The 15133-nt window shown below is 42.3% G+C and overlaps 1 protein-coding gene across 1 annotated transcript in view; it reads right to left on the reverse strand.

Annotated features, from left to right (window-relative positions):
• The window catches only part of LOC103734384 (aldehyde oxidase 3-like), a 104714-nt gene that overhangs the window by 80781 nt on the left and 8800 nt on the right, over positions 1-15133 (reverse strand). Inside the window, 5 exon segments of the mRNA XM_029563514.1 lie at positions 1500-1580; positions 2378-2380; positions 5607-5687; positions 9327-9388; positions 13842-13968. Coding sequence (XP_029419374.1) covers positions 1500-1580; positions 2378-2380; positions 5607-5687; positions 9327-9388; positions 13842-13968 — 354 coding nt within the window.

The following is a 15133-nucleotide window of genomic DNA, read 5'->3' on the forward strand; positions in this document are numbered from 1 at the left end:
CTTAAGCCATCTCTCCAGTCCAGGACAGAGAGATATTTTGGTGTAATTTCCATGGCTTCAGAGATCATCTCTGAATAATTTCACTGTCAAACAAAAGTCCTGGCAAAGTCTGAAGGAAATGAGTGAGGATCTCTTTATCATAGAAATTCTGTCTATGCTGCATTAAGTTGTGTGTTTTGCGAGGAAGGATAACAGAGATGAGAGTTCCTGTTAACAGAGGAAAACTGATCATTGAAATAATTCATGGGTTTTCATCAGACAGGGCCAACATGTCTCAAAATAGAGTCCTGCTACTTCTGAAAGTCCCCAAACACAGTTTAGGGGTTCCAAGGAAAAAACCATTGTATCATGGAGTGTATCACTCACCTTTTTCCTCCTCACTGTCTCATGGGTGTTCAGTGAGTGTCAAAATGCTGCACGGTGTATGTCCTCACACCTGTGTGCAGCTGGAAGCTGATGTGCAGACCTGGCTGCTTTCCCATAAGCCAGTGCTAAAGAGATGCATAAAAATTCATAATTCCACTCTTTTTACATATTTTCCTTTGGAAAAAATGTAGTTGTTCCTCATGAGCAGTGTGCTAATTATTTTAAAGGGTTTACTCTTTTTTTCATAAAGAAGTGAAGGAATAATTAATATACTTCCACTTTTAATGTTAGACACTACAAATGTCAATAACCATAACCCACAGTAACTAAAACTCTTTAGGGTTATTAGTAATTTTAAAAGCTGTGACTCTGAAACCAAAAAATACCCGAGAATCACTGTGCATGGTGCTGGTTGCATGAGCTCACAGAGGCAATCAAGAGGACAGGTGAATATCCCAGGGGGTAAGGACAGGGCTCTATGGGAACACAAGGTTCTCCTTAAGTTGGGAAGAGCTGTGAGCTCCCTAGGGGCAGGCAGTTTATCTTTTCTGCATCCTCAGCAGCTAGCTTGGTGCCCAACACTTGGAGTTCTCCTAATACAAGCTGGTGAAACAAATACAGGTGAATCCAGGGGTTGCCCAGAGGAACAACTTAAAACAATGTACAGGCGGCAATTTCTTTACACCTGTGCGGAGCCGTTAGCTATTATGGGAGACACAGGGAGCTTGTAACTGCCCTTGCCTATTTGTAATCTTAATCTGAATTTTCTATGGCTCTTAACAGGTATTTGGGTGCCAGAACAGGCTACATAATGTCTGCCCTGGACACAGAATATGAGAAAGATCAAGTTGAGCCCACTGGGGAGCAAAGACTGAAAAAGTGTATTTTCATAGTCCCTGCGGATGACCTAATACAAAGATTCTTAACAGGTATTTGGGTGCCAGAATATGAGAAAGATCAAGTTGAGCCCACTGGGGAACAAGACTGAAAAAGTGTATTTTCATAGTCCCTGCGGATGACCTAATACAAAGACATCCATGGAGTCAAATAGAGGAAGAAGCACAACCAGAATTCAGCTGATGGTACTGTCGATTCTCTCACAAGCATAATAAAAACAAACCAAGAGAACAAACCATTAGTTCCGGTGGAAATATAAGCTCCTAAGTTGCATCTAAGAGCTGAAATTCTTCTTTTTCATACAACTTGGTGCAAACCTGAAGAAAAAAAATTGTTTTGCTGTTTTGGGTAAAGTTTGGTAAACAGCATGGTCCTTAGCAGCCAAGTATTGAGGTACTGAGCATCTCTTGTTTGAAAATCCTGGATTGGAGATGGGGGACACATGACGGTGGCTGAGAGAAGTCAGGAGAGGGTGGCAGAGGGCTAGAGAGAGCTGGAGACGGGAGGGAAGTGTAAGAGAGTCTGGGAAAGGTGGGGAGAGGGGGGGAGAGGGCGGGAGAGGGTGGGGGAGGTGGGGAGAGAGCAGGAGAGCGCAGGGAAAGGTAGGAGAGGGCAGGGAGAAGGTAGGAAATGGCAAGAGAGGGCAGGAGAGAGTGGAAGAGGGAGAGATAGAGAGAAAGCGGAGAGGGTAGGAGGGGGCAGGAGAGGAAGGTGGGAGAAGGTTGGGCTGGGTAGCAGAAGGAAGTTGGAGGCTATCAAGTGAGGGCTCTGTGCCCAGCCCTGGGTCCAGACTGATTAATTAGAACTTTGTGTAAAACTGGAATGTTGTGGACTTAAAGCCAAAATTATCTTGAGCTGTCTTTAGTCCTCTTAGTAGTCATTTATTGCCCACCTCCGGGTCTGACCTAACATCCTCTTGACTATCAGGTAAAACTTTTGGAATGTATCAGCAGTCTACTGTTTCTGCCAACCCCAAAGCTAAGAATGTCATCTAAGATTCGTAGTAGAAACTTTCCTGCTTTATTGCCACCCTCCTGAAGTCCCCACCAATGTATTGGGTGAATATATTGGTTTATGACTTTCTTTTGTTCTGTAACTATAGGATTTATATAACTTTCTGTGACCAAACATGTCACGTGGGGCAACCTGAATTTGTATTCTCATGCCATCACTATTTATATTGGTTCAGAATAAGCTATCTCCTATTCCCTTTGGAGTGAGGGCTGTTCTGCATTTACCAGTGGTTGGGGAGATCAGGCTGTGCCCTGCTCTAAGTAACTCTATACTATGTGGAACAGTGGCTTTCAGACTCTGCCTTTCCCTGTGAGGCTCCATTTTGAGCAAGTGCAAAGGCAGAATGACTCTGTATCTTGTTTGTGTGTGCAGATACCACCCCACGTCCAGTATAGACCACAAATCACAATCTGATAACTTACTCAGACATGAAGAAAAGTGCCACCTATAAACTTATTGGGATAGATTGGGAACATATGGACATATTAAAACCATATCAGAAAAAGCAGGCCCAAGAACTTACTTACTGAACACACCAAACCAGGGAAGAACACAATCCTCTCATCTCTCACCTAAAAGGAGGGACACTTAACACTGCCAGTGAAGGCCCTGCTGACCTGTCATCTGATCACCCTCCGTGTATGAATTTAGGAATTGGCAGGCACAGAACTCCTGATTGTTTCCCAGAGCTCCTGCTCAGCACAGTCTGCACTGTTTGACTGGACCCTTCCTTCCTCTGATTGCCAAGTTTGCTGTTAGTCCCTCTACTTACCCTTTGCTTGCTTGAGCCTGCTAGTGGCTTGGTTCTGTCTCCAGCTGCTTTCTACCTGGGCTCTTAATATCTTATCTGACCTCCTGCAATGGCTCTCTTTACATCTGGATTAGCTCTCTATCTTCAGTAAGTCCTCCCTGAATTCTATGACCTCTTTAACCCTGTTGTAGCCATTCTACAACACACACAGATCACTGTGTGATGTGTAATATATGGTCTGAGGGTTAATGCTAGTAGTTAAGATTGGGATGAAAAAAATCTGTGATTGCCAGTGGCCACACCATCAAGAAAAATTGGGACTACAATTTGGCAAACTTCAGCCAACAAGACGGACATGGCTTATGAATTTATTGTTATCCAATAATCCTGAGATTGTGGAGACGCACAAAGGTGTCTGTACTCAGGGCAGTGGTGGCACCATTAGCACATATTGGGAGTCAGGACAGAGTGCTTTGGTGGAACAAGGCAGGGATATGGCAAACTCAGGATCAAGTCCAGGAAGGAGAACTGAAGCAGGAAGGGACTTGGGAATCATATGGAGTGTCTCTGGGAGTCTCATGAGTGGGTGAGGCAAGTGCTTGAGAACTGACAAGAGAGGAGAGATGCGTGTAGAGGGAATGAGAGCAGGCTGGCTCATAGATGAGACAGATTTACCCAGTGTTACGGGGAAGATACAGGGCAGCAGCTCTCAGCTCAAATGAGATAGAGCTGTCTAGCAGATCTTCCCCAGGACCATGAGGCCATCTCTGACCATCAGGTGGTACAGTTCAGGAGGCTTCTAATGGGAACTCTGAGTGACAGGGAAATGGTAGTTGAAGAATAGTGAGGCAGTAGCAATAGCTTGAAGAACTGGATGAAGAACTGTTTCCTTTTGTGATGCCTTTTTAAATGTATCTGAGAAAAGGCCAGTCACCCCTCAGCATGGCCTTATTTATGTTTTTACTGGTGTTGGAAGCACCAAATATAGCTTCAAGGGACCCATTCCTATCCTGCCATTGGGCCTCTGATCACTGGGTCCCTGTTCTGGTCCTCTCTCACCATGTCCCTCCCCAGAGGCAGAGTCCCAAGAGTCAGGGAACATTCCATTCACAGCCTGCACCTACTCTGTTAACCACAGGCTGCTGGTACTGTAAATTCGGGACTTCCCTACTCAGAGGCCCCAAACCCAATTCCAGGACACATGTGGGCCTCTGTTACATCCTTTCTCATTTTGAGGAGCAGTCCCTGAGCCATGGCCAAGGGAAAGTGATTGGGGAGTGGATAGAACTTGGATATATGAGCTGGGTGTTTGATCTGTGATGCCAGCTGTTGGAGCAGAGCTTGGCAGGAACTGAAAAGAATTGGCATCTTCTACTTGTGTACATGCTTTGGGCCTCCAGATATCAGGGGCAGACCTGACTTCTGACATTCCAGCCACGGATATTTGGTGGACGTGAGGTGAAGAACCCACACCACTCTTTCAAGTCTCTTCCTCTCCCTTTAAACTAGAATCAAGGGAACTGCATTTTGTTTTTTAAATGCAACTACTATAGCCATAGGAATTTCTTTTTATTTAAACATTTCATGTATGTGCAATTACAATAAAATCATTTTGAACTACTGAAAATCTACAGAAGCAAAACAATTTCATAAGACAGCTGTGCAGAAGAGAGCCACCATGAACAGTACATTTCCCATTTCTGTTCTCACCCTGTATATGTGCTCATTGACTATACTGACAATATTTCTCCTATAGATGTGGTGTCAAATACTCAAGATTTAAATTACTTCACTTCAAAAAAGTCATTTTTATTTTTAAATTCTTTAAAGGTTGCATAAAAGATTTCCATGCTAGCATTAAGTCCCAAGCAAGCAGTTATGTCATGATATATTTAAGTGATCCCTTATTGTTAAACATTCAGGTTATCTCTAATTTTTGTTATTGTAAATAATACTGTGACACATATCTTTGCCCATGATAAATATTTGGCCTAACCTTAATTACTTTCCTGGAGTAGATTTCTGGTAGTGGAATTACTCAGGGTGTATTAAAAATAGAAAACGTTAATGCCCTAGACACTCAAATTTCTATTGGCAAAGTCTTCTCAAAGGGTGATTCTGAACCTCAGTCATTAGATGAAGTTGGTATTTAATAAACAGCTGGTGTGTGTTTATTACTGTACTTAGGATTGAACGTCATTTGCTCTTTTCCTAAAGTTCCCTCAAGAATTACCCAAGTATGCTGAGGAAGAAGTTAAACTTGAACAGCAAAGTCGCAGAGCTAGGACTTGAATGGGGCACTGGATTGCCAAAACTAACTCTGCCACATTGGCACATCTTTACTAGTTACTACAGCCTACTTCAGGGGATCCCTTTCTCCCAGGTGGAAACTCTATTGGCAGTGATTGAAGATCAACAGAAAGAAGGAGATGGAAAAACGGAAAGACAATTGTCTTTAGAGCCTCTCAAGTCTTCCCCAGTTCATAAAAACCTGTTGGTCATGTGAGTGGGATACACATATGGGTAGTCAAATATGAAAAGCTGGAAGGGAAAGAGGAGAGAAAAGCAAAAAACTTACACTGATTTTGCTCTCCAGCTTGTTTTTTTCTTTATCCAAGCAACCTTTCCATTCCCCATTCATTTGGCAACAAGATGAACTCTGTAGAAGAAAACGCGGGTGGCAAAATCAGAGACTCATAGAGTTGAAAGATACCAGAGGAGGTGATGATGGTAGTATGGCATGCCTTCAGTATATGTTGCTCCAAAACACTGAAATTCAATTGCCATTGTGATAATATTAGAGCCTTCAAGAGTCTCCACCTAGGAATGGAGTAATCCTTATGGCAGAGGTTCCTCTCAAAAGGCACCTCTCCTGCCCTCACTTGCTGTTCCATATTGTGAGACCTTCTGCCACGCTCTAACACAGCAAGAAGATCCTCGCTAGATAGAGCACCTTTGCCTTGAATGCCCTAGCCACCGGAGCTGTGAGTCAACAAATTTGTGTTCATTAGAAACCACCTAATATGTGGGATTCTGTTACTGCAGCCTAAGATGGAGCAAGAGGTGGTGGTGATGGTAGCACTATGTCAGTTGTTGTCTAGGTTTGGTTGAGCACTCACTGTGTACTCAACATGATGTTTTGTGTTTTGTAGATATACTATGTATAATTTTTGTGATCATGATCCCACTTTACAGATAAGGAAACAAAGGTTTAGAAAAGTTATGTAATTTATCAACTTATATAGCTAGAGAATTGTGGAATCAGAATTTGAAGCTGTGCATTCTGATATGGATTTAGTTTATGCTTGTTTAACATAATTTTATAGTCACTCTCAATGATCAATAATAACTACAATTTCTTGAGTGTCTGCCTTAGTCTAGGCTTTGTGCTCCTTGCGTCCCATATGTTAAGGCATTTAATCTTCAGAGAATCTTTCCTGAAAGAGGAGTAGGCTGTGACTTGCTCAAGGGAGGAGTAAGTGATTTGGAGTCCCTGGGGTTTCTGAAGTTAGGACAGTGTCCTCTAGGTTACTACCAAAATGTAGGGATTAGAGCTCACTGAAGAATCTTTTCTATTGCTGAATCTATGATCACTTCACCCATTTTAGCCTGGGAATGTGCCACAGGTCTTTTTCTCTATGCTCATTTGACCAAGTAATCTAGTTAATTAAATTTCTTCCAATAATCTTTAAATCTGTGAGGAAACTGATAATGAAATATGGGTGACAGAAAATAAAAATAAATAAATAAAAGAAAAAGACTTTAAGGGAGTGATGCTAGATAGGCTGAACAGACTCCAGTGAATGAACTCACACTGAGAGACAACTGGGTACACAAACCTGACTTGATAGACTTTTAAAAATATTTTATTTATTTTTATTATTATTGTATGTGTATGAGTATATTGTCTGCATGGGTGTAAGTGCATCCCTGTCATATGTCATGCAATGCCAGCAGAGGTCAGAAGAGAGCATCAGATCCCCTGGAACTAGAGTTACAGACTTTTTTTTAGCTGCCCTGTGGGTGCTGGAATTCAAACCCAGGTCCTCTGCAAGAGCAGCCAGTGTTCCTAACCACTGGGCCATGTCTCCAGCCCCTTGACTTGATAAGATTTAACATATAAGACAGAATGGGTGAAATTCTGTGAGAGGGCTATGGCAGGGTATAGATGAGGGGGTCTAAATATGACTAAAATGTATTGTATAAAATCCACAAAAATGCAATAAAAATATACATTAAAAAAGGAAAAGATATATAGGTGACAGTGGAAGTTACCTAGAGGCTGTAGCTTATCATTTCAAGTAGTGAATGAACTTGAATTGAAAACTGAATGAATAAATAAACAAAGCTTAACTTCTATACACAATGATAAATGTTTGATGTGAATTATTGATATTAATTTTGTTTACATAATTTTCTAGTCTCATTTATTTATTTTATTTATTTTTGTGTTGTATGTATGTGTGTGAGTGGTGTATGTGTGTGTGTGTGTTTGTGTGTGTGTTTGTGTGTGTATGGTGTACGTGCATGTGTATGTGCGGGTACATGCATAGATGTGCAAACAGAGGCTAGAGGCAGATGTTGAATGTCCTGCTCTGTCATTCTCCACCTTATTCGTTTGAGACAGAGTCTCTCACTGAACATGGAGCTAGTCTAATGGCCAGCAAGCCCAGGGATCTTCCTGTCTCTGCCCATCACAGAGCTGAGGTTATAGGCATGTGTGGTCATGCCTGGCTTTTTATGTTGGTACTGGAATTCAAACTCAGGTCCTTAGGCTTATACAAGAGTGATGGCTCAGTGGGTAAGAGTGCCTGCTGACTCTTTAACTTTCCTTTAGACATATTCCCTCACCTGCCCTCTTTTGTTATCATCTTAACTCTTGCTTGCTTCTCCCATTTTTAAAAAACAAAAATCAAAGTCGGGCGTGGTGGTGCATGCCTTTAATCTCAGCACATAGGAGGCAGAGGCAGGTGGATCTCTGTGAGATCGAGACCAGGCTGGTCTACGTAATGAGTTCCAGGCCAGCAAGGGCTACAGGGAGGTCCTGTCTCAAAAAGACAAAAACAAAAACAAACAAAACCCCCAAGAAGAGCAACAACAATGCAGATGATCTCTTCCTATGTAGCCTAGGCTGACCTTGAACTCACTATGTAATTCAGACTTCCCTTGAACTCATAGTCCTCCTTCTTTAGGCTCCTGAGTGCTGAGATTACAGATGTATGCAACTATGCAGTTATAAACACATTTGAACCAGAAAATTTATGAGTGTCTGGGCTGTGAATGCATCACTGTGCTGGGAGCCTGGTAGACTACAACTGCACTGACTGGGAACCCATCTAGATGTTACCCTGTGTGCCTATTCACCTAGCTATTCATCTGTTCCTTTTATAACAGCCTTTATAATAACCTAACAAGCATAAGAAGTGTTTCCTGAGTTCTATTACTTATTCTAGCAAATTATTGAACCTGAGGAGGGGTGTAGAAACTACTGATTTGTAGTTAGTCGGTCAGAAATACCAAAGGCCCAGTCTTATCATTGAAGCAGGGAGCAGTTTTATGAACTCTACTTTGTGGGCTGTGACACCAACTCTGGATAGTTAGTGACAGCACAGGGTTAAAGTGCAGGGCACCCTGTTGATGTCTGGACAATAGGAGGATTGGTTGGTGTGGCAAACTCTGTATATCTGGCATCAGAATTATTCCATGTGACTATGGGGAAGCACTGGGTATCTGCTTCAGAGGAGGCTGCGTAGGGCGAGGGCAGAGGGGGTCTGATACTGATGCTCTGTGGATGTTGTAGGTTGCTCAGTGAGAACTGATTCCACCCAGTGTGGATGATGGTAATGGCTTCTTCTCTCTTCCCCATCTCCCATCAGTATTAATCTAAGGTGGAATCATACTCAGAGAGAACAGCGGCATTCATTTGATGAAAATGTTCCACTTTGGCTATGCCTCAACCAAAAGTGCCTCTGAAATGACAGTATGAGAAACAGGCTTTTCTTAGTTCTTCTTTATCATGAAGCAGGATGTTAGAAGGATGGTCTATCCATTTTCACTTAGAATATGCTATTTCTACAAACCTCACTTTCAAGAAAAACTATTATGGTGCTACCTGTCTGTAATTCTGAAAAAAAATATAGTTATGCTTATTGAGATGGGTAAAACAGAAAGCTATTTTTCTCTAATACACATATTGTGCTTTTCTTCAAAGCCAATCCTCCATTGGTGGGAAGTGTGGAAGGAACTGGCAGGGGAGGGCATGATGCGGCTTAGCAGCCATCACTCACTTAACACTCACAGGGATGAAACTTTTTGCACTCTCCACAATGGGTCTGTATCCAGTGCAGTGGCATAAGTTACCTGGGTGAACGAGACACACAATGTTTACACTCGAGGCCATTTCCCCCTACTTGGTACATTCATAGCTGGGTCTCCTGAATCATAACATCTTCCTACCAATCTTACGAAAATCCCAGCAGCCTTTCTAGATTTCACTCATGTTACCAGGAGTCAGTCACTCAGGACACATCTCTGAGCTGCATTATTGTGAAAGACACAGAACAGAAACTTAGTGAGAAGCAAGGACAACAGTCAGAGAAAATTGCTATAAAGGGTACAATTCACATGCTAAGATGTACACAGCTCTCCACTGGTCAAAACTATGTTTTCAAGGATACTTGTGTAGAGGGGATAAAGACAGGGTCTCAATACAAAAAGAGAACAGGAACATTTGCTTCTAGAATAATAAAGGTGTGTCACCTTATGGGAGGCTTACCATCCATAAGGTAAACCTTGAGTTCTTTAAATTCAGGGTTCTTCCCATGTTGACTAGCCCATTACATATGCAGGGGTCAGCTGGCCCTCTTCAGATTGCCTTGTGGCAACTAGGACTCAGAAGGTGGTACAGACGCTGCTCCTCTAGCTGTGACAGTTCTATAAATCTTTGACCTAAAGGTCTTGTGTCTCCATAAGCATCTAACAAATGGGTGGCAGGCTAACTTGTTAGCTTGCAAGCAGGGTAAACATTTTTCAGTTCTTGAGGGTTACTAGATAGAGTTAATATATCTTATAATAGAGGGTGTGCTGGATAGCTTTGGTGTCAACTTGACACACCTGGGTTGAGGGAGCCTCAATTAGGGAATTGCTTTCATTGGACTGGCTTGTGGCCATGTCCATGGGGCATCTTCTTGATTGTTGAGTGATGTACAAGGACCCAGGCTACTGTGAGTGGTGCCACTCCTGGGAAGGTGGGCCTGTGTTGCATAAGAAAGCAGGCTGAGCAGGGGCCAGGGGAGCAAGCCAGTAAGCAGTGATCCTCCATGGCCTGTGCTCCAGCTCCTGCTTCTGGGTTCCTGCCCTGAGTTCCTACCTTGGGCTCACTGATGAACTGTGACCAGGGAGATGTAAGCCAAATAAACCCTTTCCTCCTCAAGTTGGTAGTGGTCAGAGTGTTTTGTCACAGCAATGAAGAAACAAACTAGGACAGAGGGACTGACCCTGACACAGAGGGATCATCTCTTACAAAGAGGTAGAAAGCACATCTGGAGGAATGGTCCCTGGATCTACTCAGCATGTCATGATTCCTGTGTCTCTTAGGACAACAGACTCTCATCTTTACTGGATAGGATCGTAGACTCTGAGAATATGATTCTGGATCTACTCAGCATGTCACTGTGCTGTCATGATTCCTGTGTCTCTTAGGACAACAGACTCTCATCTTTACTGGATAGGATCGTAGACTCTGAGAATATGATCTGTTCTGTAGTTTACACAAAAGTTATGAGCCCACAGATCCTTTCAAAAGAACTATTCATGAATCAGAAGTCCTGATCTGGATTGATTCTCCCCAGCCTACAGGTACACTGTGTATCCCACATTGAGCAGTCACTAATGCTCATAGAAAGTTAAGAGAATGCGATGGTTTGAATGAGAATATCCCCATAGGCTCAAGTATTTGGACACTTGGCCCCTGTTTGTGGTGCTGTTCTTTGGGGAGGGTCATAGACTCTTTTGGAGGTGTGGCCATGCTGGAGGAAGCTTGTCACTAGGGGTGGGATTTGAGAGTTCAAAGCCACATCCCACTTCCAATCTGTGTCTCTCTGCTTCCTATGGCTGCTTGAAGATGTGAGCCCTTGGCTTTCTGTTTCTAGCCTCCTCCTGTTGCCATGACTCCCTGCCACGGTGGATTGCTCCCCTCTGGAACCATAAGCCAAATAAACTCTTCTTTCTATAAATTGCCTTGGTTCTGGTGTTTTATCACAGCAACAGAAAAGTAATTAATACAGAGACTGAATTAGAGAATGAAAGAAGATTTAAAACACACATAAATGTTATTTGAAAATATGAAACCAAAGAAGACACTTATCTTGGGGGAAAACAAAGACAGTAAAGGAAGCCTTTGTAGCTCTCTAGAGAAAATAACAAGAAAAAAGTAACAAGGAAAAAAAAAAGAATAGTTCTGGGAAAATGAAGAAATTAGACAAGGTGCTAAAATCATAGATTCTACATCACATCCCAAGGTTCAAATCCAGACTCTCTCTTCTACTAGGTGTAAGATGTTGGGTAGTATCTTTACCACTTTGTACCTCAGTTTCCTCATCTGAATAACTGGGACATAGTACTATCATAGAGTGGTGTACTGTGCAGAGAAATTATTCAAGAAGTTTGCTGTATCCTCCAGATGTCAAAGCACACACCACAGCTGATAAAGAGGGGGGCCTTCTATTTTGGTGTAAAGAGGCTTTTGAGGTCTAGCAGGTACCTCCAAACTTGGAAAGACAAGAGTCAGTAGTAGATCTGGCAATGTTACAAAATGCAAACTATCAAAGAAGGTTGAGGCCATAGGATCATCAGCACTTGAGTAGAAATCAGGTACATCACAAGAAGGAAACAGACAGAGACCATTCGGGTGAGACCTAATGAGAGACACAAATTGGTCTTGTGTATCATGTCACAGGCCACATTCCTGAAGGTGACTGTGTAGCTTTATAGTTACCTTTCCTGACTTACTATTTCCTAACTTACCTGATTCTCTGCTTCTAAGCCTTCCTTGACTTTTGATACCTGCTTGTAGTACCTCAGTTTTCTGCAAAATGTCAAGACTTCTTGTTTGCTGAATCTAGCATTCTCTTTGACTCCTGGGTCTTCTGGGATTCCTACTTTCAACATCCCCTGCAGCCTTCATGTGGAAACCCTTCATACCTCCAATACATTACTAGTGGACCAAAATCTAACTCCCAGAGAAGTTGGAAAACATGGGTCACCTGGCTTAACAGACATCATAGATGAAACTTTTTTGGAGAAGCTGGAACAGAGGAAGCTATAGTTGGGAAAGCATCACTCAGTGAGGGAGGTTTGTAATGTCTACTACAAAAGTCAGAGGAATCAATGTTGGGTGGTGCTGTCAAGCTTACCACAAAGGCTGTGTGAAGGTGGCAGGTGTTGGGGACATGGTCTCTGAAGAAGAATGCTTGATTTTCTTCAGGGTAATAGTGGTGAAAAGGTCTTTTCTGAAAGTACAGAGCACTGATGGGTCTTCCTTCCATTGGTCAGAAACCACAGAAAGGAACATATCACAAAAATGTGGAAGCTCTCCAGTGTGAAATTTGGAGAATGTAACTGTACATGATGAAGATGTGAGGGAGGAGGGCTGGAATCATATTACTTTCTGTTCAGTAAAAACAAAGAAAGGAGATGAAGAAATGCCGAAATTCATGAGGCAAACCAGAAAACAAAGGGGACAGTGTCAGGTTGGCCAAACACCAGACAGATAGATTTTGTAGAAAATACCATCAGTGACAACACATCAAAAAGAGAACAAATCCATAGCCCAGTGAAGAGAGAGCAATGCTGAGAGACGTAAGAGAGAAAGCAGAGGACCTCATTCCTGGCTCCCTCCCAGATTCCTCACTTCTCTTTTGGAATAAGAATTCTAGGGTGAATTTGATCACTGTTATAGGCACAGTGCTCAGGGATCTCTCTTGACAAGTCTGGGCTCCTCTGTGTAAAGGACGGGAAAATGTAAATGTACAATACATGATTAAACAGCAGTTCAGTGTTAATATTGATTAGTTTTCTCAGAAAGCTCCACTTGGCTTCTTCTAGTCAATAGTTTAGTCCATGACCTACATAAAGACAGCAGGCAATGTTCATCAGATATGCAAATGCAGAAGAGAAATTAAAAAGTATCTTGACATGATAGAATGTATATATAAAACTTGAGAAGAATAAAAAAGTTTCCAAAAGGACAAAGAAGGAGAAATAACAACTTAAAGTCTCAAGGCATTTCAATGGTATGCAAGTTTATGAGTCATAAGCAATGTCCTCCTTAATTCCTAAGAGTTTGGAATGGAGTTGTAATGGCAGCAGCAAGAGCCACAACAACAAATAAAAACAAAACACAAAGTCGCTGCTTCTTTAGGCTAGTTCCAAGTACATAATTAAAGGATTTTGAAGTCTTAGTATTTCCAAGCACCATTTTAGTAGCATAGAAATTACATCAATGACATTCACACAGTGACTATTTCAATAAGCATGTGCCATACCAGTATATATTACAGTAAAGTCACCAGAGAGAATATGTTGCCAAAAATGTAATAGTTTTAAGAAAAACTTACTTGACTTTCTTGATGGCTACCTCAGTTTCCCCTTCTGCTAAATAGGGATGGATAATACTTGCTAAGACTGAATAAGAAGGTTAGATCATAAAGGTCATGCCTGCGTCTGTGTCAAACCTTCTAGCTAATTCCATGCACGGAAATACTTTAGCATCTCTGTTCACTTTACCCCACAATTTAAGATGTTAGCGACTCACCACCCAAGGTTTCCATTAACTGTTCTGTGGAGGGCTCTGGATGGTTCCTCAGGAGAGTGTAGATGCTCATCACCATACCTGGAGTACAGAATCCACACTGGGTACCATGGCCTTTGGCAATCCTTTCCTAAAAGTGAAGAACACGAGTGCTCCAGCTAAGGGTTTCAGGGTAGGAAGTCCTCAGATACGAAGTAGAAGCCTTTGGTCCAACTATAGGCAGGGCCTCTCAGATAACCACCAATGATGCTGTGATTGTTTACATTTACAAGGTCAGGGGAAGCTTTCTGGAGGAGAGTCCATGGAAGTGGTTGGGAAAAGAAGTTCTCAATGTCAACTGAGTGCCTTACTTTGAGGGCACAGTTTGAAGCTAGCTAAGACCACAAAAATAGAGATTACCTTTTTTATTTCTCATTCTGTAACACACAGGCAATCCTTCTACCCTCATGCATGAAAAAGAATTTAGCCTAGAGATTTATCATCGAGGCCTATCTCTATTATGGGAAATTCGTCTTTTCCACCTTTTGCTTTTGTTCTAACTTTGGCAAATACTTGTTATGCTCACATTTGAATATTTTTACTAATAAGTCTTTAGTCCATGAATTGAAAAATCCTATAAAAACTCAGCTTTAAAACTAACACACACAGTTGTGTGTCTCTGATGTGAGGGGCTTTGTGTGGGCAAAAAGAAAAGCAGGCCAGTGACATCCCTTCCTCTAGGCCTGTAACTCAATCATCTATTGACAGTTTTCTTATTAAATTAAGTAATTGTGTGTGTGTGTTGTTGGTATGTGTTCATATGTATATGCATGTGTGTGTACAGGTGGACATGCAGGTAGAGGCCAAGGGTTTGACATCAGGTCTTCCTTGATTGCTTGCCACCTTGCTTTTTGAGTTAGTGTGGGTCTCTCCCTCCCCTCGTGGGCCGTTGGCCACTGACCCACGAAAACAAAGGGAGCAGAAGCGACGAACGGGTTCAGGACGGCCAGTGAGCACGACGGAAAAAGACTTTCCAGGGAGGCAGATTCAGTGAAACAGCTCTGTTTATTCAGTGGGGGTCAGGGAAAATATAGTGTGGAGGCAGTAGCCAATGCTTCAGCTGATAAGTGCTCATAGTATGCTTTATTTACATGTGGCAGTAGGCTCCTATCATCCGACTAACGGGCAATGTCTAATTATCATATAGAAATAACCTGGAGGTAGTTTTTACTCCAGGTAACTATGCCAAAGGTCATGTTCCAAATAAGGTCAGGCATCCGTGCTTGGTGGCACTTTCCAGGTAAGCCAGGAAGAGA

Source organism: Nannospalax galili, unplaced genomic scaffold, assembly GCF_000622305.1.
Source record: "Nannospalax galili isolate Female #2095 unplaced genomic scaffold, S.galili_v1.0 scaffold610, whole genome shotgun sequence".
In the NCBI taxonomy this organism is placed as follows: domain Eukaryota; kingdom Metazoa; phylum Chordata; class Mammalia; order Rodentia; family Spalacidae; genus Nannospalax; species Nannospalax galili.